We start from the raw sequence: 27,657 nt of genomic DNA, 5'->3' as shown, positions 1-27,657 counted from the left end.
TGCAGCGCTCCAGTCATGCGATTCGTCCCACCGCATTTCAGCGATAGCGATTAGATCATAGCTTTCTAGCTGCACAGTGGCTTCCAGCTCCTCCTGCTTGTTACCCATGCTGCGTGCATTGGTAGAGAGGCACTTCAAGTGGGCTACCGACCCTGTCACCTTTTTAGAGGAACATGCCCTAATTCCTTTGAGGCATTTCACAGGTGTTTCCCTCTTGGTTCCTAATACCTCAGCAGCCCCTGGCTCTTATCTGGTGCTCAGAATTCCATCCTCTTTCCCTGCTAAGTCTAGTTTAAAGCCCTCCTTAGAAGTCTGGCCAGCTTGTTGGTGAAGACCCTCTTGCCCCACTTGGTCAGGTGAATCCCTGGTGAATCGCCCAACTCTCTTTCCCACCCCCAGCCTACTGGCCTTTGGTGTTGGGGTGGGGGTTAGAGAGACAGCCTTAACATTGGTGTGTTATCAACCCTGTTCTAGCTACAAATACAAAGCACAGCACTATGAGGGCTGTTATGGGGAAAGTTAACTCCATCCCAGCCAGACCCGATTCTTGTTGCAAGTAAAAAAATCCTCTCCTGATTAGCTGTGTGCCATGCCAAGAATGGCTTTTTCTCTTCAAGCATCGTGCTGTCCACCCCATAATATTCTGGCTGTGGAAGAGGGTCTACATAACTTTGATTTTCGTCAGTGTCAAAAAAATCGGGGGGATAACCTTTGCAGCCCACAATTCCCAATGCTTGGGGAAGGCTGCTTAGTTTCATGGGTAAAAAACTGTAAAGAGTCTATTAAGTGTATACTCAGGCTGGGTACTTCTATGTACATGAGTTTACCACCTTGGGTGATTAATTGCACGTCCATTTTTCCTTTCAAAAGCTGGCTAATAACGAAGTAGCCATCATAGCCTTTGGCATTATGTGCTAGGAAAGTGTAGCCCCAAAACTCTGTGTCCATAAACAACTGAATAAAGTCCATGAGACAAGTGTCCCTCTTAAACTCCCATTCTCCTTCAGTTTTCCTTTCCACCCCTTCTTCCTCTTCATCCCAAAGGGCATCTGGAGCTGACTCAATGGCAAAAACATCGTTCAGGATACGTGTCCCGGTTTCTTGCATACATTCCATGCCATAGATAATATAGTCCTGCCCTGCTTCTGGAGTTTTGGTCACGGGCATGAAGCACTGGTGCATTATAGATCTGTTCATAGAACATTCTGCGCTTCCAGCCTTTACATTCGTGATGCTTTTCTACATAGGCCTTGCACTTCTCACAGAAAATCATAGTCAAACAATCGATTTGTTCTTTAATAGCCAGGGCTGTGAATGGATAGTGCTTCATGAAAGGATAGCTGTGTTGTATCCAAAGCAGCAGCATTGCTAGTTTCTTAGATTTTAGTTTTTAGGACATCACCTACATACTGCTGTGGCATGTGCCCTCAGATGTCTTTGCCTTCAGCAATACCAATCATGCAGTTTGTTAGTAAATTATCTTCTTGTCAGCTAATTTCACTCAGCAACATTCAAGCATTGCTTATGCCATTATCTCTATGGGTATTGCATGGTCTAATTGTTAACATCTATCTTGATTAGCATATTCGCAGTGAGTTGAGCATCTATATTTTTGTTTTGTGAGTTAACGACGATTTGGATTTTCCAAGGTAGGTTCATGCAATTGCTTGACATATTTGCACTTGTCTAAAAACATCTTGCATTGTATTTTCAGGCTTCCTATTGATATGAGTATACACGATGTGTGGTTTTTGAGATCTTAGATGCACAATTGTGGTGCATCCTCAGCTTTGGTCATAAGCTTTAAACTTATATTCAAACATGTCCAAAGCCTCAATTAGATCTGAATCTTAGGGAGAGTGCTTTACTTTGTTAATCTTAAATATTTGTCAAAGTTCTCAAGTCAGAGACAAGGGTCCAGTCTTCATCTTGTGAGTTTCTTGTGTCAGTCAGCTCGAGGTTGAATTCAGGCTTACCGTCCCCTTGCACAGCCTTAAGGCTGGGCTGTCGCTCAGCCTGGGACAGCACACAATACCACGTATCCATCTCCCACTCACATTCCTGGATACTGCGCTGCCTGTTGAGCTCCTCTTGTAACATAGCTACTTGTTTGAGGAGTTCTTCTAGCTGGGCACACTTGCAGCTATGACATCCATCACTGCCTTCAGCTGTTAGGGGGACTTTATGGCATTGCAGCTTCATGCAACCTGAGGTCTGGACAGTTATTTCAGTCCTTGGGAGGTCTGTTTGGATGGAGATGTTAGCATAGGTAGGTTGTAGTGCTTCTGTTTGTGTTTCAGCCTCAACCTTGCAGTTGCGGCGGGTGGACACCATTTTCTTTTGGCAGGTCACAGTCTCCTTATAGTTCTCAGAAAAAAAATGGCCCACTTACTTATAGAATGGTAATTCTTTTGAAAGATGTCATTCTTCTAATTCTAATTCCCTGGAGACCTCAAGCTTCTGGATAGGCTTGCACAGCCATCATTTAGTTGGGGTGACCATCAGGGCTGCAGCCTAAACCTGCAGGTGAGCAGAGCAGGGAGCAGCCCAACAACTGACAGTGCACTGTCCTTTTCATGCAAACTGCCGACACCACTCCCAACTGACGCCACGCTCTTGGTCATTAGTGCTCCCTAGGGGCTGGTTATATGTGGCTTCCTGGGGTTTGAACTGGCCATGGGGAATGCCAGCATCACCCAACTGTTGCCCGCCCTTCTTGCAAGACCTGTCACCTGCCAGCCCATCCCTCCACAGACACAGCCCAAGGGTGTCAGAAACCCACTCATACCCCCAGTGACCTCACAAGTTTCTTCAAACTATGCCTTGTTTTATTTCTTTTTAATTATTTATGTTCTTGTTATTAGTCTGTAGAAGTTGCTTGGTGAAGTATTTGGAGGAAAACAACACCTGTCCAACATGTCGGATTGTTATACACCAGAGCCATCCATTACAGTATATCGGGTAAGTGGGCAGTATGAAAGGAAAAGCACAACTAGTTATGCTCTGGGCTGTACAAACCTCTCAAATACAGCACAGTTTCTCTCTACATTTTTTTATTTGCTTATCAATATTTTAAATATATATAGAGAAGCTTGATTAGAAGATAGAAGATTTATATAAAAGAGGTAAGGTACTGAATTCCACTGTGAATTTGCAATTCTTTTGAAGCAAATCCTTTTCTCTTGAATCGGACAAACACAGACTTTATTGTTTAACTCCTGAGTGAAGTTTAAGGGGATTTAGTCACTTCCTGTTTTGTGTGCGCCTGGATCATAGAGGTTGCACATATGGAACACCTACATGAATTACACTTGTATTAAATCTTCAGAACAGTGAGTGGCAGTTGGACAGTGGTTTTCAGTGACTAAGAGGGTGTGTTGAAAGACTTTGCAAATACACAGTATTATTGTTGATTTAGTCTTTCAAAAAACTGTTTAATTCATACACACAGATAAGAAAGTTGGTAGCAGAAACATTAGAGTAGTAGCTTCAACATCTTGAATGGAACAGCCTCTGAAATATTTGTGCCTACTTCTTTCCCTTGCCATACAGGGCTCCTTTACTGTGTGAGCTAAAATGAATGGGGTGTTGTACCATAATTTCCTTCTTCAGTGTATTTTCTGTTTATTTGTACATTACCTTTCTTTTTCTTCAACTGTTTCCTCTCATTTTAAAAATTTCAAAGGTACCAGTCAAATGTTTATACCACCTAACTCGGACAGATCTGCACTAGAGATTTGTACCATAGCGACTGTCTTCTTTTAGCCTGCACCCGGAGCTAAACAATAACAGTTTTTCTCTCAACCAGTGTCCCTTCCCCAACCAAGGAAGGAAATCAGGAAAAAGAGGGAGACTTGGAGGATGAAGTTAAACAGATTTAATAAAATGAAGAAAATTAACATAAATGGCAACACAAAACAGACAAAAAAAAAAATATACTAATCCAGGAATCAATGGGAGAAGGGCAAAAAAAGCTCCCACCTCTTCCTAGCAAACCCTCCCTCTTATAGTGAGCTTGATGTCAATGCTATAGAATACACCTGTGGGCCAGCCTGGGTCAGCTGCCCTGGGTTTAACTGCTGAGGGCCTTGATCACCATGGCTGGCCACAAACTGAAACCAAATCCCAGTGAAACCAGGACAGCAACTTTCATTGATAGAAATGTATTGAGACTGTGTTCACAATAGCTGCTGTATGTTGTGTAGACTCTTGTCTACCTCCATGCAAAATTTCTTTTTGTTTGTGGCACTGCTTCAAATGTGCATGTCTCAGTTCTTTTTGAAGCTTTTGAAGAAGTGACTATAGAAAATGAATTTGATTCTTTCTCCACTTTCACTGAGAATTGTGCATGTCCTATAAAAACTTTCTGAATTGCTCAAAACTGAGTCCCCTTCAGGAGTCAGAAATAAGATAGGTTTTTCTTATACCTTCTGAGAATGATGTAGAGACTGTACTAGAGTGTATTTTGAAATATGACAAAACAGTAATGATAACTCCATCCCAGTCGGCACAAAGAAACAAATGACACTTAAGACAACATGGTTGTTCTCTGTAAAGCTACAGGAATATATCCATGTATTGGTTCAGAAGCCTGTTTTCAATGCTAAGAGAGGCCTGGGAGCATAGCCTCAAATTGAGTAGTTAGAAGTGGATTTGACAGTTGTTTGTGGACACTGAATGCACGGTATTATGTCTTTTTAAAAATCGATCCCCTTCTTCATTCTAGGTTCTTTGCTCTACTGCTTCGAAAAATGAAGATGCCCTCCTAGAGAAGTATTTTCCTGAGCTAGTTACAAAATATTGCCCCTTAAAGATCAAAACAGATAGCCTTTGTCCAACCTGCTTTTGGAAGTCTGTGCTTTCTTCAATAGAGAATTAATAGGGAGGAACTTTGTATTATGCCTTAGTTACAAGAATCTATGATCTAATTCATCTCCATCCATCTGGGGAATAGGTAAAACAAACACATCTCATGTTTCAGCATTAAGAATGCTGTTAAATTCTCACCTCTGCTCTCATGCTGGTGGCTAAAATCATTCATTTAGATTGAAATGTTTTTGGAGATGTTCCTGCAACCTGTAAATTTAAAAATTCTAACCTGAGGGTCAAAGCTGAAGTTTGGTATTGTAAACTCTTGTGGGGTTAATGCCCTGGTAGCAGCTGAGGCTGACATTTTAGCTTGTATTGGATTTTATTTATAGCTTGGAAGTCAGGGTAATGTTCTGGTCCTTTCAGGCAATGACTTGTTTTAGAGTAATCCAGGAAATGGCAGCTTGTAGTTAAATTTTGGTTGAAAACATCAGTGTTTAGAATCTTAACCAGTCCTGCTTCCCCACCATTTCCTTCCTTATGTGTTGAATCAGTCTGTCTTTTTTTTTGTTCCACCCTTTTTAGCTAGATGGGATTCTGAGCTACACGATGTTGCTCTTGGGTAAAATGTTGGATTATAAGAGCAAACGCAAATTTTCTTTCCTTTGTTCTCTTCTTTGTTATCTTCTTTTTTTCCCCTATAGGCTTTTTTCCTCATGTTTTTTAAAAAGCCCAGTATGGTTAACTAAACAACTTAGCAACGTGAGAGATTAATTAAAAGGGATAAGAAACAGTCTCGTGTCTAGAAACAGAAAATAAAAAAATGTTTTTGTCAAAATTGTCAAGGAATTTTGAGAGTTATGTTACTGATAACATGGAGGTATATGGCATCTCTCACAGGATGCCATCCTTTGCATCATAAAGACCATCCCTCCTAGCATTTCTGTTAAACTTTTGTCAGTTTGACTTTTGTCGGTTCTTGTCTTAGCCTGAACCTTATCTGCATTCCTTTCTTGTTACTGTTAGATTTAATACTGAATCTCTTTAAGAGAAAAGTTTTGAATCAAGATGGCTAATTTAAACCTTCAATTTTTCTTTTTTTTCCTGCTAGTCATGATAGAACAATGCAAGATATTGTTTACAAACTTGTGCCAGGCCTCCAAGAAGGTAAGTTTTCTGGTATGACCTATTTTTACTGAATGTTAGATTTACACATATTTCCTTTGCATTAACAAAAGGAGGAAATGAGGAAAATGTTCATGGGGGGATGAAAAATACCATCTTCACTTGTTCCGGTTCTAGCGCTACTTTTCCTCTATATTTCAGTGCTTTTTTTTTATTTTTAGACTTGTACTAGCAGTGTTACTGAAAAACTTCAGAAATGAAAATGCTGGTGTTATTTCAGGGAAAAGTAACATTATGTAAACCTAAATAGCACTACAACTTTTTCATGTTGGCATTCTATAATTTGCATACATAATTGTGTACATATTCATGTCTTTTTTGACAGCTTTGCAGAGTTCTCAGAGGTAGAATACTGATGTAGCATAACACTTAGTTTCAGTGATTTTTTTCTTCTCCTAAGATGTACTTAAATCCTTTGCTAGCAGGTACCTTTGCATTTGTGTTCTTATAATCTACTTTTTGTTAATGAATCTGTTGAACTAAAGGAATACTTTATAGTAATTTTTCAGTATTATTTTTCAGTGGTGTGTTGCTACTTTTATTTAAGTAGAATATTTCTATCCAATTAAGCTGTCAAGTGAGGACATTATCGGACATTTATAAGCAAGTTTAGGTAAAGAGATTGTTTTAAAATTATTTCTAGGATATTGAAAATCAGAAATATGAATAAAAATTCTAAACCAATATTTTGACAGAAATATTGAAGGGGGAAAACACAAAGTATGGTATAGTATTTAAAATGTATTTTATATGTAATATCAGGATGGTGTAATAATAGCTCTGCAAATGTCTTGGTAGTATTCTGCCTCTTGAGAATAAGATCTGGGGTAACTTGATTATGGCAGCAAGAGTAGAGACGTAGCAAAAAGTGCTAATACCACTTCCTGCCTGACAAGCTTCTTTTACAGAACAGAGAAGGGTTTCGGAATACCTTGATAAATATTGTGCTAGAACATTATTACATAAATAATATTTACAATTTTAAACAGCGGAAATGAAAAAGCAGAGGGAATTCTATCACAAACTGGGTATGGAAGTACCAGGGGACATCAAAGGGGAGACATGCTCTGCAAAGCAACATCTAGATTCACATCGCAATGGTAAATGGTCTTATGTTTATTCTGTCTTGGGGTGGGGGCACAGACTGCCATTAAGCTGCTGAAAGGATCTGTCAGAGGTAGGTGTCTAGCTAATATTTATTAGCACGCGTAATTGTATAATATTGTACAAGGCTTGTGCTTATATATTGGTCTATATACAAGAACTCACCACTTTGAACTCACTGTCTAAGTGCAGTATTGTTTTGCATCACGCTTGTTTATATAATGTGTTCTTTTAGCTGGCTGCAATGTGTTCCTGGTGAAGATCTTCAGCAGTATCTATGTGGGAACTCTATGATAAGAAAAGGTTACTTTTTATCCCAGTCCTGAATTGCATTAACTTCAGAAACTGCTGATGTTAAGTGTAATTTTGTGATAGAAATGGTGTGGTGGTTATACTTAAAATGTGTGTGTGGGCGCGCGTATTTATCCGAGGGCAAAATAATTCTCAAATTTGTGACTATCAGGAGAGCATATCAGTTTTACAGAATAGTGAATGAGCCCTGACAAATTTGTAGCAAGGTGTCTTGAACTGATTTTTTGGGAAGCTTTGGATTAGTGTCTACATCTCTGCTACCAAGAATAAAGCTTCTTTCTGACTTTTTTCCTGGTTAGAAGAGAAGCTGATCATGCTCTGACAAAACAAACCCAAACAAAAAAACCCACAGTTACTCTTAGAGTCTTGACTTTGTTTCAGAATTACCTGTCATATGGTATGTCTAATTTAATTATTGTAATGCTCTGCTTTCTTCTGAAAGGTGAAACTAAAACAGATGAAAATTCAAACAAAGAAACTTCTGAAGAAAAACAGGAAGATAATGACTATCATCGAAGTGATGAACAGGTGGGCTTACTTCTGATATAGGGCATTTCTTAGTTTGATTTTGTATTTCCACTTTATCTTTAAATGTTTGGGTTTTTTTTTATAAACTTTTTTCCCTCTGACAGAGACAAGATACAGTGTTCTCCCATGCTTTTGTGTAAACTTGAGCTTCATAATTTTTATTTAGGTAGCTGTGGAGAAATTTGGTTTTGAGAATTTCATTAAGGTTTAATAGTTATAACTATTTCTGAGTTTCCTGAGTATTGGCTAAACTCTGTGTTGGCTTTCATCTCAACTAGATTTCAAGTCATTTGGGCCCTTTGTCTGAGAGTCTACTCCCATGCCACTCCAGTGCATCAGGACTGAATATGTTTCAATAATTAGAATGAAAAGTCTTTTTTTACTTAGTATATAGTATCAGGTTTTAAACACAAGACCTGTTTGAGTATGAAACTTGCTATTGGAATACACAAGTCACTACCTCCATGTTTCCCTGCTAACTGTGTCCAAAGTAAATTAAATTTGGATTAATTTTCCATTTAATGATAGTGCAATGGTAGTATTCAGATGGATTGTGCTTTGTACCAAGTCATTTAAGTGCACAGAATAAAACTTATCCTAAAGAGCTTAGACTAAATAAAGAAAATAGATGATTGAGAAAAGAAGAGGGAATTGAAGCACAGAGATCAAAGGGCCATTTTTTCCCATATAATTTTTTGAACTTCAAAAATTTGTTACATCATCTGCATCAGTAAATTTTAAAGTTAAAAATATTATTTTAAAACATGCCTTAAATATTAAACTATGTTACTGGATTCAGAGGTTAGATTAGAAACAGTCATTAAAAAGTGATAATGGTTTTGTCAGGGAGCAGCAAGGGCAGGCTGCTGCTCCATATGGGCAGGCAAGCCAGGAGCCAAGAGTGACAACAAGGCAGGCAGGGCACTAACCTCACCGACAAGGGGTGCAGTCCCACAATACCTGAATAAGGACATAATAGCAGCTCTGGTGACAGTGACCAGATTCAGCCACAGTCCAGTGATCACCAGTTAAATCTTTAGTGATGAGGCAGGTCCAAGGTTAAGCTAGAAAGTGAAATTGGCAAGTTGAAGTCAGGTCCAGAGACGATAGTATCCAAGGTCATACATGGTCCAGTGATTACCAAGCCAAGTCCACAGTGATGAGACAGGTCCAAGGTCAAGCCAGGAAGTCTAATCTGTGCATCAGGGTCTAGGCCAGGCACGGGCATGGCTGCAACATAGCTCATGCAGGGGGACCAACCAAGGGAGGGAGCTTCATCTTAAATGATGCTGATAAGTTAAGCAGCGTGAGCTCACACTGAAAATTCTTCAAGCTTTTTCTCAAACAGCTCTTTCTTCACAACAGTTTCATGGTCATACAGGTGCTTATCAAAATTGGCCCTGAGCTCAGGCAACCAAACCCCCAGTGGGGAGAGGAATGAGCTCAGGGTCCTGATAGGTTTTCATATTAGATATCTCGATTTGACCTTGACCTGGGCTTCTTCTGAACTAGTTGTAATGTCTGCAGTTAGAATAAAGCTCTGGAACAAGGCAGCCCTAAAGTTCTGCCTTGAACTTTTGTCCAGATCCCTTTTCGGTTGAATGGTGCTTGACAGTAAGCTGACAAAATACTAGACAACCTTCTTTTTAATGACACTTGTCCTGGTTTCACTGGGATTTGGTTTCAGTTTGTGGCCAACCATGGTGATCAAGGCCCTCAGCAGCTAAACCCAGGGCAGCTGACCCAGGCTGGCCCCCAGGTGTATTCTATATCATTGACATCAAGCTCACTATAAAAGAGAGGGTTTGCTAGAGAGAGGTGAGGCTCTTTCTCTCATCCCACCTGATTCCTGGAGTAACTTGTTGTTGATCCATGGATGAGTATACTGTTGTCTGTTTTGTGTTGTCATTTATATTGATTTCTTCATTTCATTAAATCTGGTTGACTTCATCCTACAAGTCTCCCTCCTTTTCCCAATTCCCTTCCTCATTTGGGGAAGGGGGACATTGGGTGAGAGGAAAAACTGCTATTGTTTAGTCCTGGGTGCAGGCTAAATGAAGACAACACTGCATGCATTTTGCTTTAAAGAATACTAGTATTCTACATTTTCATCTTTTTGTTGGACTAATTAATGCTGCATGTGAAATGCATAATGGGGACTGCAGAAAATTCTGTTGACTAGCCCTGACTCTGTTTGCTTTCTCCTGAAGGTAAGCATCTGCTTGGAATGCAATAGCAGCAAATTACGTGGATTGAAACGAAAATGGATCCGCTGCTCAGCACAAGCAACAGTCTTGCATCTAAAGAAGTTCATTGCTAAAAAACTTAATCTTTCTTCTTTTAATGAGGTAATGTTTAAAAGTGATTTTGCAAATGAAAGTCTCATGGATTTTTTTCAAAACAGTGTCCTTCCTTCCAACCAGATTTTTGAAAAAGCTGAAGCATGCACTATTTCCTAATATAAAGGAACAGAAAATGGCTATTTAAGTTGAGGAGCTGAATGTAGACAAATAGGGTTTTCTCCAAATTTACTTCCCCCCCCCTTTTAATTTAAGGATGTTGGTCATCTTCCCTTTTTTCTTCCACTCCAATACAATGGAGATGTAGCTCTTACTGGTTATTGGCTTTATACAGTTGGCAGTGCAGCTCAGTGTGTTGTTCCATGACCAGTTTTAAAACATACCAAAAGGCTTGGTTATGTGTTTTCCACCAATGTTAAAACTGACTCCTGCAAGATGCTTTGTTTGGTGGCCTTAAACAAAGGGATATGCTGCCCTAGCAGAGATTTTTCACTTAATGCAGAAAATGGATTATAATACTTGGACACTACTGAAAGACTGATTTAATGGAAAGCAGCACATATACTTTCTTCTGCTTTTCTACTCTGAGTGAAGCTCAGCCTTGTGTAGTATCAGCTGGTGCTGCCTTCCCTGCAGGGAATACATAATTGGACTGTTCATGGGAAGAAATAATGGTGGAGGGTAAGGGAAGAAAGAGGCTGTTCTATGCTCTGCAAGTTCTGTCATTTCAGATTCTAAAACTAGAACACATAATGGCAGGCATGTGAAAACATAGCCTCTGTTCCCTCTTTGTTGGTATTAGTCCCCCTCCATCCAGTCTGACTCTCAAACTGCCATCTCTCAATCTTGAAAACTTCCAAGGATGGTGATTCCATGACCTCTTTGGGCAACTTGTTCTGGTGCTTAATTATCCTTGTAGAGATTTTTTTTTCTACTTATATCCAGTCAGAACTTCCTCTGTTTCCATTGATGACCATTGTCTCTCATTCTCCCACCATGCACCTCAGTAAAGAGTCTAGCTCTATCTTCTCTATAGGCTTCTCTTAGGTATTGGAAGGCTGTAGCTAGGTCCCCTTTAAGCCTTCTCTTCTCCAAGATGAATAGTCCCGGTTCCCTCAACCTGTCCTTATAGGGCCTGTGTTCAAGCACCCTGACCATCTTGGTGACCCTCCGCTGAACTTGCTCAACTTTATCAACATTTTTCTTGTACTGGAGGGGCCAAAACTGGATGCAGCATTCCAGATGTGGTCTAATGAGTGCTGAGTAAAGGGGAATAATCACTTCGTATCATAGAATCATAAAATGGAAGGTTGGAAGGGTCGGAAGGGACCTTCAAAGATCATCTAGTCCAAACTCCTTGCCAATGAGCAGGGACATGTTTCACTAGACCAGGTTGCTCCAAGCCCCATCCAACCTGACTTTGAACACTTCCATGGAGGGGGCAGCCACAACTTCTCTGGGCAACCTGTTCCAGTGTCTCACCACCCTCATTGTAAAGAATCTAAACCTACCCTCTTTCTGTTTAAAAATGTTGCCCTTTATCCTGTCACTACAGACCCTGGTAAAAGGTTTTCTCCATCTTTCTTACAAGCCCCCTTTATATATTGAAAGGCTGCAATAAGGTCTCCCCAGAGCCTTCTCTTCTCCAAGCTGAACAACTCCAACTCTCTCAGCCTTTCTTCATAGGAGAGGTGTTCCAGTCCTCTGATCATTTTTGTTGCCCTCCTCTGGACCCACTCCAACAGGTCCATGTCTATCTTGTACTGGAGACCCCAGAACTGGACGCAGTACTCCAGATGGGGTCTCACAAAAGTAGAGTAGAGGGGGAGAATCACCTCCCTTGACCTACTGGACATGCTTCTTTTGATGCAGCACAGGATATGATTGGCTTTCTGGGTTGCAAGTATGCATTGCCAGCTCATGTCCAATTTTTCATCCACCAATATATTGCCAAGTCCTTCTCCACAGGTCTGCTCTCAATCCCTTCATCCCCCAGCCTGTATTGATAGTGGGGATTGCCCCAACCCAGGTGCAGGACCTTGCGCTTGGCCTTGTTAAACTTTATGAGGTTCACAGGGGCCCACTCCTCAAGCCTGTCAAGGTCCCTCTGGATGCCATCCCTTCCCTCTAGGGAATAAGCTGCACCACTCAGCTTGGTGTCATCCTCAGACTTGCTGAGGGTGCACTCAATCCCACTGTCTATGTCATTGATGAAGATATTAAACAGCATTGGTCCCAGTACAGACCCTCGAGGGACACCATTCGTTACTGGTTTCCACGTGGACATTTTTCCATTGACTCCCTTCAGTTTACTGGTGGTGCTTCTGTTGATATACCCCAATATCCTGTTAGGCTTCATCACTGCCAGAGCACACTGCTGACTCATGCTCAACTTGCTTTTAACCAGGACCCCCCCAGGTCCTTTTCAGCAGAGCTGCTACCCAGCTTGTAACTTCTTGTGACTTTGCCATTGTTTTTGTTGAATTACATGAGATTCTTGTCAGCTCATCCTTCTAGCCTGTATAGGTCCCTCTGAATCTCAGCCCTGTCCTTAAGTGTGTTAGCTGCACTCCCTAAGTTTGGTGTCATCCACAAGCTTGATGAGGCGGATTCTGTCTCCTCCTCCAGATCACTGATAAAGACATCCAACAGCCCAGGTCCCAGGATAGACCCCTGCAATACTCTGCATGTCACTGGCCTCTTTATAGAGTACAACCCATTAACCACTACCCTCTGAGCCTGACAATCCACCCGGGTCTTTATCCATCAGGTAGTCCACCCATCCAGATCATAATGTCCCAATTTGGATACAAGGATGCTGTGCAAGATGGTGCTGAAAGCCTTGCTTAAGTCAAGGCTGACAACATCCACTGTTCTCTCCTCGTCCATGGATATAGTCATTTCATTAAAGGCGGCAATCAGATTGGTCAACTGTGATTTTTTTTTTTTCCCTTGGTGATTGGGAATAGCCAGTATGGATTTACCTTTGCCTTTATGTGCCCAGAAATGGCTTCCAAGAGGACTCACTTCATGACTTTCCCAGGGATCACCAAAGTGAGGCTGACTGGCCTCTAGTTCCCTTGATAGTCCTCCTTGCCCTTATTGAAGATGGGTACAACATTTCTTCAGTTATTGGGTACCTTCCCTGATCTCTGTGATCATTCAGTGATGATACTGTGGCCTTGTAATGGCATCAGCAAACTCTTGTGGCACCCTTGGATGCATCCCATCTGGTCCCATGGACTAGTATGGGCTGAGATTTCACAATAGATCCCTGACTCGATCCTCCTCTGCTACTGGCTGTTCATTTCCTCCTTGAACCCTGTCTCTAGGCACAAAAAGGCCTGGGAGACCTTGTTGGTAAAAACCAAGGCAAAGGCGGCACCGAGTACCTCAACCTTATCTGCAGATGCTGTCACTAAATTGTCCACCCCATGCAGCAGGGGGCTCACATTTTCCTTGTTTATTCTTTTATTGATAATCACAGAATCACAGAATGTTCAGGATCGGAAGGGACCTCGAAAGATCATCTAGTCCAATCCCCCTGCCGGAGCAGGATTACCTAGACCATGTCACACAGGAACATGTCCAGGCGGGTTTGGAATGTCTCCAGAGAAGGAGACTCCACAACCTCTCTGGGCAGCCTGTTCCAGTGTTCGGTCACCCTCACTGTAAAGAAGTTTTTCCTCATATTTAAGTGGAACCTCCTGTGTTCCAGCTTGCACCCATTGCCCCTTGTCCTGTCAAGGGATGTCACTGAGAAGAGCCTGGCTCCATCCTCATGACACTTGCCCTTTACATATTTATAAACATTAATGAGGTCACCCCTCAGTCTCCTCCAAGCTAAAGAGACCCAGCTCCCTCAGCCTCTCCTCATAAGGGAGATGTTCCACCCCCTTAATCATCTTCGTGGCTCTGCGCTGGACTCTCTCTAGCAGTTCCCTGTCCTTCTTGAAGTGAGGGGCCCAGAACTGGACACAATATTCCAGATGCGGCCTCACCAGGGCAGAGTAGAGGGGGAGGAGAACCTCTCTCGACCTGCTAACCACACGCCTTCTAATACACCCCAGGATGCCATTGGCCTTCTTGGCCACAAGGGCACACTGCTGGCTCATGGTCATCCTGTTGTCCACTAGGACCCCCAGGTCCCTTTCCCCTCTGCTGCTCTCCAACAGGTCTGTCCCCAACTTGTACTCATACATGGTCACAGTACCGACCCTTGAGGGACTCCGCTAGACACAGGCCTCCAACTGGACTCTGTCCCATTAACCACCACTCTCTGGCTTCTTTCCTTCAGCCAGTTCACAATCCACCTCACTACCCGATCATCCAGACCACACTTCCTCAGTTTAGCTGCGAGGATGCTGTGGGAGACCGTGTCAAACGCTTTACTGAAATCGAGATAGACCACATCCACAGCTTTACCATCATCTATCCACCGGGTTATGTCCTCATAAAAGGCTATCAAGTTGGTTAAGCATGACTTCCCCTTGGTGAAGCCATGCTGAGTGCCCCTAATGATCCTCCTATCCTTGATGTGCCTAGAGACAGCACCAAGGACAAGTTGTTCCATCACCTTTCCAGGGATGGAGGTGAGGCTGACCGGTCTATAGTTACCCGGGTCCTCCTTCTTGCCCTTTTTGAAGACTGGAGTGACATTCGCTTTCCTCCAGTCCTCAGGCACCTCTCCCATTCCCCACGACTTAGCAAAGATGATGGAGAGTGGCCTAGCAATGACTTCCGCCAGCTCCCTCAGCACCCGCGGGTGCATCCCATCAGGGCCCATGGATTTATGGACGTCCAGGTTGCTTAATTGGTCCCTGACCCAGCCCTCATCAACCAAGACAGACTCTTCCTCTATCCTGACTTCTTCTGGGGCCTCAGGGGTCCGGGGCTCCTCAGGACAGCCTCCAGCAGTATAGACAGAGGCAAAGAAGGCATTCAGTAACTCCGCCTTCTTTTTATCCTCTGTCTCCAGGGCCCCCACCTCATTCATCAGTGGGCCTACATTGCCTCTAGTGTTGGTTTTACCTGCAATGTATTTGAAGAAGCCCTTTCTGTTGTCCTTGACCTCTCTTGCAAGGTTTAATTCCAAGGAGGCCTTAGCTTTCCTAGTTGCCTCCCTACATCCTCTGACAACAGACTTATATTCCTCCCAAGTGGCCAGCCCCTCCTTCCATGATCTGTACACCCTCTTCTTCCACTTGAGTTTGCCCAGCAGTTCCCTGTTTAACCATGCAGGTCTCCTGGTACCCTTTCTTGACTTCCTACCTGCTGGGATGCTCTGATCTTGAGCTCGGAAGAAGCAGTCCTTGAATGCTAACCAACTATCTTGGGCCCCCTTACCTTCTAGTACCCTGTCCCATGGGATTTCCCCTAGCAATTGCTTGAAAAGGCCAAAGTTGGCCCTCCTGAAGTCCAGGGTTGTGATTCTGCTAGCTATTCTGGTCCTGCCACATGAGATCCTGAACTCCACCATCTCATGGTCACTACAACCAAGGCTGCCCTCAACCTTCACCGCTTCAACCAGACCCTCCTTGTTAGTGAGGATAAGATCCAGCAGCGCTCCTCTCCTAGTTGGCTCATCCACCATTTGCATCAGAAAGTTATCATCAATGCACTGGAGGAACCTCCTGGACTGAGGATGGCTGGCTGAGTAGGCCTCCCAGCAAATATCAGGGTAGTTGAAGTCCCCCATGACAACCAGGGCCTGTAATTGTGAGACTGCTCTCAGCTGCCTGTAGAAGGCCTCATCACCCTCCTCATCCTGATCTGGTGGCCTGTAATAGACACCCACAACAGTATCACCCCTGCCAGCCTGCCCCTTAATTCGTACCCACAAACTCTCAACTCGCTCCTGATCCGCCCCTGGACAGAACTCAATACATTCTAGCTGCTCACTCACATAAAGAGCAACTCCACCACCTCTCCTTAGCGGCCTGTCTTTCCTGAACAGGACATAGCCATCCATGACCACATTCCAGTCATGCGAGGTGTCCCACCAAGTCTCTGTAATTGCCACTAGATCATAGCCCCCCGACCGAACACGGATTTCCAACTCCTCCTGTTTATTCCCCATGCTGCGTGCATTGGTGTACAGGCATTTCAGGGAGCGAGCTGAGCACACTGATTTCACCCCAGGGGGATGGGAGGCCTCCTGGTCTACCTCAACACTAGAGCGTTGCCCCAGTGGTGCAAGCCCAGCTACTACCCCATCCCCCTTCGAATCTAGTTTAAAGCTCTCCGAATGAGCCCTGCTAATTCCTGTCCCAGAACCCTTTTGCCCCTACGACATAAACCTTTCCCATGTATTACGGTCACGCCTGGTGTCTTATAAAACCAGCCATTATCAAAGAACCCAAAGCCCTGCCTGTAGCACCAGTCTCGTAGCCAGGCATTTATAGAGAGAATCCTACTATTCCATCCCACGTCATCACCTGAAAATGGGAGGAGGGAGGAGAAAACAACTTGCGCCCCAGACTCTTTCACCAACCGTCCTAAGGCCCTGAAGTCTTTCTTCATCCCCCTCAGTCTACGGGATGCAGCTTCCTCCCCACCTGTCTGGAAGATCAGCAGCGGGTAGTAGTCTGTGGCCTTCACCAGGTTGGGGAGTTTCCTGGTGATATCCCTGATTCGGGCTCCAGGCAGACTGCAGACCTCCCTGTGATGGGGGTCAGCTCTGCATATTGGGCCCTCAGTTCCCTTTAGGAGTGTCTCCAACAACTAGAACTCTTCTCTTCTTCCTTGTGGAAGAGGTTGCTAATGTAGCAATAGAAGTTGTTCTTGTTGCCCTTGATGTCCCTTGCCAGTTTCAGCTCCAGCTGAGCTTTGACTTGCCCCAAGCCATCCCTGTATACTCGAGTGTCCTGGTTTGACCTAAACCTATATAGAAACCTATGTTTCTATATTCATGCTTTGTAGCCTGTCCTCACTTACATCTCCTGTATATGTCCTTTTTCTCATGAGCTCCCTGTTTAGCCAAGCTGGTCTCCTGATACATCTACTCCTTTTTCTGAGTATTGAGATGGACTGTTCTTGTGCTTGGAGGACGTTGTCCTTAAAGACTTGTCATCTCTTGAGCTCCTTTGCCCTTCAGAGCTACCTCTTATGGGATCCCACTTACCAGCTTCCCGAAAAAGCATATTTCTGCTCTACTGAAGCCCAGGATCTGTACTCTGCTACGTGATTTCTTCGCTCCCTTCAGGATCTTGAACTTCACTATTTCATGGTTGCTACAACCAAGTCTGCCATTGATTATCATGTCCCCAGAAAGTTCTTCCTTTTTGGTGAGTAGTAGATGCAGCTGTATGTCACCTATGGTTGGCCCATCTAGCATCTGTGTTAAAATTCCTAAGACCTTTCAGAAACCTGGATTGCTTTCTTACTAATTACACCTTTTGCTTTTGTGTTTAAACTCACTATTCCACTGCAGCAACCTCTGGTTTTACAACCTACTTGGCTCTTACTGAAATGTAAGAATGTTCATTCAACAGTACTCGTGTTTCAGGAGCCCTCCCTCCCCCTTTAAGGGCACATGACATTTTTGTGGAAACAGTGTATTGGTATGTCCAGTGAAAAATATGTTTTGAGGAGGAAGGCCTTAAGTATGTGAATACTTGGTTGAATGCTATAGACAAATCCTGGTTTGAGTTATTGTCTGTCAGCTAAGCTATGTTAGTGGACTGCATGCACATTCTTACTTTCTCAGGTTGTCATAAAGTACCATTAACATATGTCACTTTCATGGTGACTTAGCCTTTCAGTACATGTCACCATGCAGTCAAATAGGCTAAGATCATGTGCATGATCATCTATTGCAATTCAACTGATGGCTGGTCACATGATCTCACATTTGCTTATGAGTTCATACCCTTGCTGTTTCCAATATAAAGATCTTTCAAAGCTGACATAGAAAAGTAAAAACAACTATAAAGTGTCTGCAAAAAAAGCCCTAAACACTGATGTATAAGCTGGGGATAGCATTTAAAAAATGTATTTTCAAAGTAGAAAGTTACTTGCTGTGTACTGTGTAAACAATTTTCATAGCATGTCAAAGGACAAAGTTGTCTTTACATGAGAATTGAGTTCTGTTTCTTTGATCTTTTTATTGGGCCTTATCTGAAGTGTATCATTTCAAAGCCATGTTCTGTGTCTCAGTGAATTATTTCTTCTTTTTACATCAGCTGGATATATTATGCAATGAAGAGATTCTTGGCAAGGACCACACACTCAAGTTTGTAGTTGTTACGAGATGGAGATTTAAGGTATGACACAACTGCTTTTCATCAAAATTTTCACGTTCCATGGAAATCATTAGCTGACTAAAGAACAAAGTTCATAAAGCATAAATCATGCAGGCCTATACTGCAATAACTTCAAAATGGTTAAAATATATATTTTAAAATGTCTAATAAACTATATCTTTAAAAATAGATATTTTTCTTAATTCAAAAGAGAAAAATGGGGGAAAATTTAAAATGTGCCACTAAGGAAAAGGGGAAGTTGATGGCAGATGTCAATTTGATAGTAATCAAATGGAAATCAGGTTTTGGGGTTAGACATAAAGATATTGGCTCAGTAATGGTCCAAGAAAAACCCAAATTAAATGCTAGAAATTATTAGGAAAAGAAGAGAGCTAAACAAGAGCACTGCTGTGCCTCTGTATAAATCTACTATTTACCTGTATCATGAAGATTTGTATAGTCATGAGTGGCATGGAAAAGGCAGCAACTGTAAGCTGTCTTATTTGGTGAAAGAGATGAAGGGTATCAAGTGAAAACTCGTAGGTATGAGGTTTAGAATGAACCAAAGGAAGTGATTTTGTTGTAAATTCCATTTACCCTGATAGGGGATTGAGTTGGGGGAGACACAGATCACAACCAATATTCATTAATAACAGCTTTTATAAAGCTCTTATTAATAGAATCAAGCTATTATTAATAGCAGATAACTTTATACAGTATATTCACTTATTCCCTCACACACTTGGTCATAGTTACCCAGCTGAAGAAATAGCAGGGAGACCAACCCCAGCTGTGTACTCAGAAGCAGAGTGTCATACTGACATGCCAGTGGCTTCTAGGTAGGTGTTCAAACAGTCCTTTATGACACTTCTCTCCCTGTTGATACCGGAGTTAAACTTATGGTATTGTCAATTTTCATTCAGTTTACATAATCACAGAATGTTTCATTAGCTGTATAATCATGATAAGCATAAACATTTTGATTCTATACTATTTTATGATTATCACAATTAATAAAACTATCCATTCAAACGCGATTAACCATACAACAGGGTGTCTTAAGAGATATACTAATATTTCCTTAAGCCTTATCCCTTAAAACTTTTTACCTAATATCTCCCCATAACGTAACATTGATGAAATGTTTCTCATTCCTCATATAATTGTTTAGTTAACCAATATGTTCTCTTTTATCATGAGTAAGATTACATTTACAGAAGATCTCTCCCAATTCTATTAAACATGTACATTTTACAATATCTTGTTAGGTATCCTAATATAATTGCCACCTAATGTAGCCCCAGTACATGAATAGAGATATTCCTGGCCGCTACTGAAAAAGTTAAGACATGATTGTAATGATCAAACCAGTTTCATCTAGCTTTCACTGTTGATATTAGTGGCTTCATCTGACCCAAAGTTCTCAGCTAGCCTCGCCCTGCTTTTGCCCTTCTTATCTTCTTGCAGGTTCTCTCATAACTTAGTGATTTACTCAGACATATGTTCCAAGCTGTTGCAACTGTGTAGCATCAGAGCTGGGCTTTGAATCCTCAGAACACAGGCAACTAAACAGTTGGGGGAGGGGAGAAGGAGAAATAGCAGAGGAGAAATTGCACAGAGTTGTTCACATAATCAGTCATCACATTCATGTATAGACTTCTACCATTCTCTTTCTTTTTTTGCTCTTACAGAAATGCTGGGTTTAGTGATTAAGTTCTGATTATTAGATATAAGTAACCTCCAATACCTGGCAGAGATAAGTATCTCATTTCAGTGTTACTTCTATTCTGGTTCAACCATAATATTTCACTATTCATTATATATTATCCTCTTTCAGACCTTGATATATACAAGGATGTATTTCAACTTCCAATGTTTTGTTTTCCTACAAGACGTCAGGATCCATGGGTGAACAGGACATACTGCTTCTCATCCTCTGGTAGTTCATTATATGGTGGGGCTTCTTCAGCACGTGTCACCTCCTCTTCTGGTGGCATTCCAAAGTCTTTGCCTTCTGGCCAGTCCATGACCACTTCTAAGATTCCTGGGCAATTAGGGTTTCCTATTCGAGCCCACTGTGTAATTAATGCAATCCATTCACTCCATGTAGCATCAGTTGCATGATGAGTAGTAGGATTCTTACCCTTGAACATCCAGCCCAGTACTGGTAATTGGGGAGCCAGGAGATGTGCATAAGTACCAATTACCTCCGAAGCACCTCTAGCTCCTTCATACGCTGCCAGTATTTCTTTTTTCCGTTGGAGTGTAATTGGCCTCGGAGCCCTTGTATCCTCAATTCCAAAATCCTACGGGTCGACCTCAAGTCTCCCCTAGTGCCTTTTGCCAGAGGCTCCAGGTAGGACTGTTCTCCCCAGCTGCAGTATAGAGGACGTTCCTTACATCTGGTCCCATCCAGACTGGTTCAAGGGCCACTGCACGGACTATCTCTTGTTTAATTTGCTCAAAAGCCTGTTGTTGCTCAGGGCCCCATTTAAAGTCATTCTTCTTCCGAGTCACTTCACAGAGAGGGCTCACAGTCTGACTGTAATGGGGAACGTGCATCCTCCAGAAGCCTACTATGCCTAGGAAAGCTTGGGTCTCCTTTTTGTTAGTTGGCAGAGACATGGCTGTTTTGTTAATCACATCCATTGAGATCTGACCGTGGCCATCTTGCCACTTGATCCCTAAAAACTGGATCTCTTTTGCAGGTCCCTTGACCTTAGCACGTTTGATAGCAAAACCAGCTTCTAGAAGGATTTGGATTATTTTCTCCCCTTTCTCAAAACCTTCTCCTGCTGTATCACCCCATACAATGATGTCATCAATGTATTGCAAATGTTCTGGAGCTCCACCCTCTTCCAGTGCAGTCTGCATCAGTCTGTGGCAAATAGTAGGGCTGCGTTTCCACCCCTGGGGCAGTCGATTCCAGGTGTACTGGATACCTCTCCAGGTAAAAGCGAACTGTGGCCTGCACTTTGGTGCCAAGGGAATAGAGAAAAAGGCGTTAGCAATGTCTATGGTGGCGTACCACTGGGCTGCCTTTGACTCCAGTCTGTACTGAAGTTCTAGCATGTCTGGCACGGCAGCGCTCAGCGGTGGCGTGACTTCATTCGGGCCACGATAGTCCACAGTTAATCTCCATTCTCCATTAGACTTTCGCACTGGCCATATAGGGCTATTAAAGGGTGAGCGAGTCTTGCTAATCACTCCTTGATTTTCCAATTGTCTAATCAGTTTATGAATGGGGGTCAGGGAGTCTCGATTGGTGCGATATTGCCGTCGTTGCACCGTTGTGGTAGCAATTGGCACCTGTTGTTCTTCAGCCTTCAGCAGCCCCACAACAGAAGGATCCTCTGAGAGGCCAGGCAAGGTAGACAGCTGTTTAATGTCCTCAGTCTCTACAGCTGCTATACCAAAGGCCCATCGATACCCTTTTGGGTCCTTAAAATACCCTCTCTTGAGGTAATCGATGCCAAGGATGCACGGAGCATCTGGGCCAGTCACAATGGGGTGCTTTTTCCATTCATTACCAGTTAGGCTCACCTCGGCCTCCAATACAGATAACTCTTGAGATCCCCCCGTCACTCCCGAAATACTGATAGATTCTGTCCCTTTGTGATCCGATGACATTAGGGTGCACTGTGCACCAGTGTCTACCAGGGCTCGATACCTTTGTGGTTTTAGTGTGCCAGGCCATCGAATCCACACAGTCCAATAAACTCGGTTGTTCCTCTCCTCCACCTGGCTGGAGGCAGGGCCCCTCTAATCAAGGAATGGATTCGTGCTGCTCACGGGGACTGGACCTTCATTCCCCTTATTCACATCTGGTACATAGGGATCTGAGGCCCATCTACACTGACTGGGGTACTGCTCACTGGAAACTGGAGCAGCCCTCCTCCTAGGAAAATTCCCTCTGCTATTTCTTTTACCTTGCAATTTGTGTACTCGTGCCTGTAGGGCAGCGGTAGGTTTTCCATCCCATCTCCTTATGTCCTCTCCATAATCACACAGGGAAAACCACAGGGTACCTCGCGGCGTGTTCCATTTCCCTTGAGCCGGTCTTGTAGGAGGGCGTCGTCTCTTAATGGCTGCGATGCGGGCCCGTGCAGGTGGAGAGTCAAATCTATTCTCCATCCTGGACAGTTTGTCAGTTTTTCAAATAAGTTCTCTGATTTCTCAGTCAGTTTTTCCACAGCCGCGATGCAGGCCTGCATTGGAGAAGAGACACTATCTTCCTACTGACGCATTTTGTTAGCCACCTCACCCACAGTAGTTACTGTCTCTTCTTCTCCTCCCCAAATCAGTACTGTCAGTGTGTGGGCGTATGTCAATGGAGCACTCTGCACAAACTTCCGCAACATAGGTTGGTTACATTGCACCTCATCAGGATCTACAATTATCTGTGGGTCACTACAAATCATCTCCCACACAGCTAATTCTCTCAGGTACTTAATACCTTTTTCCACAGTGGTCCATTTGCTTGTGCGGTATGCAATATCATCCTTAAAGGGATACCTGCTCTTTATGGCTGACAAGAGTCGCCTCCAGAGGCTGAGAATGTTTGCCTTTTTCCCAAGCACCTTATCGATACCACCGTCTCTGGACAGGGATCCCAACTGCTTGGCTTCTCTACCCTCCAAGTCCAAGCTATTGGCCCCATTATCCCAGCATCGGAGCAACCAGGTAATAAGTGGCTCACCTTCATGGCGGCTAAAATCTTTTCTTATATTTCGCAACTCCTTCAGGGATAAGGAGTGGATGGTTATCTCTGATTCTGACTCTTCCCCCTGGGATGGCTCTGCTTGAGAGGGACCCTCATCTCCATTGTCATCTTTCACTATGCGAGCTGATTTCTTTTGGTATTTCTTCCTGGTTACAGGGGCGGTTGATACTGGCACGGGTTGGTTCTCTGGTCCATCTGCAGCCCTTCCCAAGGGGGTTGGAGTAGCCCTAGAGCACCTACATCTGCACTGAGCACTAGCAGTAGATGGGGGTAGAATCACTGTGGCAGACACTGGGGTTGGTATAGCTGCGGTGCCCATTGTCGATGTTAAAGTAACTACAGTGCCCGTTGTTGGAGATGGAGCGATTACAGTATCTGTCGTCAGAGTTGGTGTGGCTACAGTGCCCATTGTCAGAGGTAGTGTGGATTTAGTGGCCGTCAGAGGGTCTGTAGCGACTGCGGTGCATGTTGCCAAGGCTGGCGTAGCTGTGGTGCCTGTCGTCGGAGTTGGAGTAGCTGCAGTGCCCGTTGTCAAGGCTGGCGTAGCTGCGGTGCCTGTTGGAATTGGAGTGGTGGCAGTACCGATTGTTGGAGTTTGAGTGGATGCAGTGGTCGTCTTGGGGAGTGTAGCAGCTGTGGTGTGTGCTGCCAGGGTTTGAGTGGATGCAGTGGCCGTCAGAGGGGTTACAGTAGCTGCGGTGCATGTTGCCGCGGCAGCACACATAGGAGCTGAAATTGCTGTGTAGCACCTACAGCTGCACCGATATTTACTTTTATACCACGCCTGAAACACATTCAGAAAAACCGATAATAGGAACATGCCATTTAGATAGCCCCAACCACATAAGAAATTCTCAAAAATCAAGCGGAATCAGCTTGGCAGAAAAGGGAAGAGTACCGTTTCCCAAAGTAAAATTGAACATGTAATTATTAACAAAATCAGCTAAAGGACACCTGGAGTATGCAGATGAAGTCACTGCTACTGATTCGCGATTAAAGCTGCCCATCATTGTGTCATAGAGATAAGAGATTGGAATATAACGGCCCAGTTTATCACGGCATAAATCAGTATCAAACCCCATAGCAAAATGATGCATTTTGACCAGCGCCCACTGATAAACCGCATGTAAACATTAGCAAGGAATAAGCAGTAACACAGCATATATGGCAGGTAAGGCAGCATTACAATACTCAACTCTGTAAAAAGCTCTATAAAGATATGAGATAACACTTTGCTCAAAAATGACATGACGTGAGCTGTCTGTTTTAATTTCCAACCCCTCAAGACTTTCAAAGGAAGAAATCTGATGCTCTCTCGACTGAGCTCTCTGGGTCTCCTCCTGCCAGAGCCGGGATTCGAACTTATCAGAGCAACCTGTCAGAGCCCCTCTCAAGCCCCATGTTGAGTGCCAATATATTTATCATGGTTTAAGTCTGGGCTGGCTATTAAACTGATGGCAGATGCTCTCTATTAACCCTTTCCCTCCCCCAGAAGGGGAAGGAAAAGAGAAAAGGGAGAGAGGCTTACAGGTTGGAAAGTTAAAAGTTTTAATGAACTGTAATAATGAAAAAGTGTATAATAATGGAAATAATCAAATATATACAAATATATACAAAACCAAGATCGAGCTCCCCCGATGACGATCATGTCACCACTGGTGCTGCAGGGCAGGCTCTGGGAAGTCCTGGACTGGACTCAGCAACAGACAGGAACTGGATTCAGGAACACACAGTTTGGGAATGAGAGCAGGAGAAAAATGTACAGAGTCCTCTTGGGACGCCGGCCATAGAAGAAGAGAGAGAGACTCTCATGATCCCTCAACTTTATACTGAGAATGACGTGTAGGGGATGGAACACCTCATTGGTCAATTTTGGGTCACCTGCCCTGTCCGCTCCTCCCTGCAGCTGCGACCCCCCTGCAGCTCTTCACTCGTAAGCAGGGAGGAATTTAGCAGTGACCTTGGTTTCTCCAGGAATAAGTATAAGCAAGAGCCTTTCTGCACAACATCCCTACCGGTGCCTCAGTGATAACTACAAACTTCGAGCGTTATCAGCCCTGGAAGCAGACGCTGTCTGCAACACACGCAGTTACTTTCAGAAAGTGCAGTTACTTAGAAGAAGCTTAGCTGAAAGTAAAAATCACTGAAAGGAAAATTGGCCTGGTTTAGGCCAAACCAGGACACTAGGTCTGGCTGCTCCTATTCAAATTGTTTCTTTGAGTGTTATCCTGTAAACAAATAAAACTACCAAGGTTATAAGGTTATTATACCTTTAGAGCATTTTTCCAAAGTTTTAACTGTGATCCCCCAGCCTGGGTGGACCCAAATCCTGAGTTGTAACACTTAAATCTGTTAGAGCTCTAAAAGGAGTCTTAATTCAAGTGTCTTAAACTGTTGTTATTACATTAAATAGTTCAACCAAGCTAAGCAAGACAAAGACAGGTTAGGTCATAGATTAGCTATCCAGCCATGCAAAACCTTATTGTAAGAATTGCTGACTACTCCAGTTAAACAGACAAAAATAAAGCTCCAAACAAGCAAAATATGAGAAGTGAGGCCTATATCAAATTTGTGGCCTTGTTAGCAACAGCAATGCTATGTTTCCTGGGCTACTAGGTCACTTCTATCCCTCTCCTTTGGTAGTCCATGAATCACAGGTTATTGTTCAATGAGTCCAACAAGGATACTGCAAACCCTCCTATGGCTCAAGGCTTCTCAGGGCTAATCAGGACTGAGCAGAGACTCTTCTTCGAGGCATTCACTTTCTCCTATCAGGTCTTGCCTCATGATAATCTGTAAAGGTCTGACAGTTCTTCATGGCAGTGTATAGTTAGTACCTGATTTGCTAAATGTCTATTATGATTAACACAATTTATAAAAACAAGCAAACTATTATTATAGGGTCTAGAGCCAAGTTAAAAATTTCTGCAATTTCAGGAAACCTCTGAGTCTGATAGGCACTGGTGTGTACCACTCACTATAGCTCAAGTCTACTAACCACTACTGAATTAGATTCTTCTGGCAGGCTGCATATCTTACTCCTTGGTCTTGCCTCAGAGTTTACCTTGTTACATTATAATTTTGTCAGCCCTTGCTTGTTGATGGAGTTGTAGTTAAGTCTGTTGACCTGCAAAAATCAAAGCATAAAACAATAATGTTAGTATAAGTATATAAGTAGATCTAATAAACACAAGGTAAAATAACATGTAAGCCATACCACGTCCCTTACTTTTTATCGATAAGATTACATTTGATCTTGCTGTGAATAGGAAGGAAGGGGAACTAGACTAAATAGCCTCTGGAGGAAGATCTTTCAGGAAATTTCTGTGTCCCCATTCTTGGCAAATCCATGCAATCAAGGAATAGTTGAGGTTGGAAAAGAACTCTAGAGATCATCTAGTCCAACTACTTTGCTCAAAGCAGGGTCAACTAGACGAGGTTGCCCAGGACCATGTCCAGTCGACTTTTGAATATCTCCACGGATAGAAACTCCACAACCTCTCTAGGCAACCTGATCCAGTGCACAGTCACCCTTACAGTAAAAAAGTTTTTTTACGTTTAAATCGAATTTCTTGTATTTCAATTTGTGCCGACTGATCCCTTCATTGGATACCACTGAAAAGAGTCTGGCTCCATCTTCTTTACTGCCCCCCATCAGGTATTTTTACACATTGATAAGATCCCCCCTGAGCCTTCTGTTCTCAAGGTTAAACAATCCTAGCTCTCTCAGCCTCTTCTCAAATGCCAGACACTCCAGTACCTTAATGAACCCTTTACTGGACTCTCTGTAGTATGTCCATGTCCTTCTTGTGCTGGGGACACAAGACTCCAGATGTGGTCTCTCACCAGTGCTGAGCAGAGGGCAACAACCTTCCTCAACCTGCTGGCAACACTTTTCCTAATTCAGCTCAGGATAATGTTTGCCTTGTTTGCTGCAAGGGTGCATTGCTGGCGCATGTTCAACTTGATGTCCAACAGGACTCCCAGGTCCTTTTCTGCAAAGCTGCTTTCCAGTCAGTCAGCCCCCAGCATGTACTGGTGCCTGGGGTTATTCCTCCCCATGTGCAGGACTTGACATTTTCCTTTGCTGAACTTCATGAGGTTCCTGCCAGCCCATTTCTGCAGTCTGTTAAAGTTCTTCTAAGTGACAGTAAAACCATCAAGTGTATCAACCACTCCTTCCAGTTTTGTATCATCTGGAAACTTGCTGAGGGTGCACTCTGACCCATTGCTCAAATCATTAAGGAAGATGTTAAACAGTATTGGTCCCAGCATAGAATCGTAGAATGGTATGGGTTGGAAGGGACTTTAAAGATAGAATCATAGAACTGTTTTGGTTGGAAAGGACCTTTAAGATCATTGAGTCCAACCATTAACCCAGCACTGCCAAGTCCACCACTAAACCATGTCCCTCAGCACCACATCTACACGTCTTTTAAATACTTCCAGGGAT

General features: G+C 43.2%; 1 protein-coding gene across 4 annotated transcripts in view; it reads left to right on the top strand.

Annotated features, from left to right (window-relative positions):
• The window catches only part of LOC137677170 (polycomb group RING finger protein 3-like), a 147,732-nt gene that overhangs the window by 115,968 nt on the left and 4,107 nt on the right, over positions 1 to 27,657 (top strand). For 3 of the 4 annotated variants that reach the window (XM_068424421.1, XM_068424423.1, XM_068424422.1), the window contains 6 exons: positions 2,865 to 2,961; positions 5,921 to 5,976; positions 6,984 to 7,094; positions 7,853 to 7,938; positions 10,149 to 10,286; positions 18,422 to 18,502. In XM_068424421.1, the coding sequence (XP_068280522.1) occupies positions 2,865 to 2,961; positions 5,921 to 5,976; positions 6,984 to 7,094; positions 7,853 to 7,938; positions 10,149 to 10,286; positions 18,422 to 18,502 (569 nt within the window). The remainder of the gene's footprint in view (positions 1 to 2,864; positions 2,962 to 5,920; positions 5,977 to 6,983; positions 7,095 to 7,852; positions 7,939 to 10,148; positions 10,287 to 18,421; positions 18,503 to 27,657) is intronic. The other variant, XM_068424424.1, reaches the window with a different exon arrangement.

This window comes from Nyctibius grandis (genome assembly GCF_013368605.1).
Source record: "Nyctibius grandis isolate bNycGra1 chromosome W unlocalized genomic scaffold, bNycGra1.pri SUPER_W_unloc_2, whole genome shotgun sequence".
Lineage (NCBI taxonomy): Eukaryota > Metazoa > Chordata > Aves > Nyctibiiformes > Nyctibiidae > Nyctibius > Nyctibius grandis.
The sequence above is the reverse complement of the archived record's forward strand: the minus strand, read 5'-3'. Positions and strand labels throughout refer to the sequence as shown.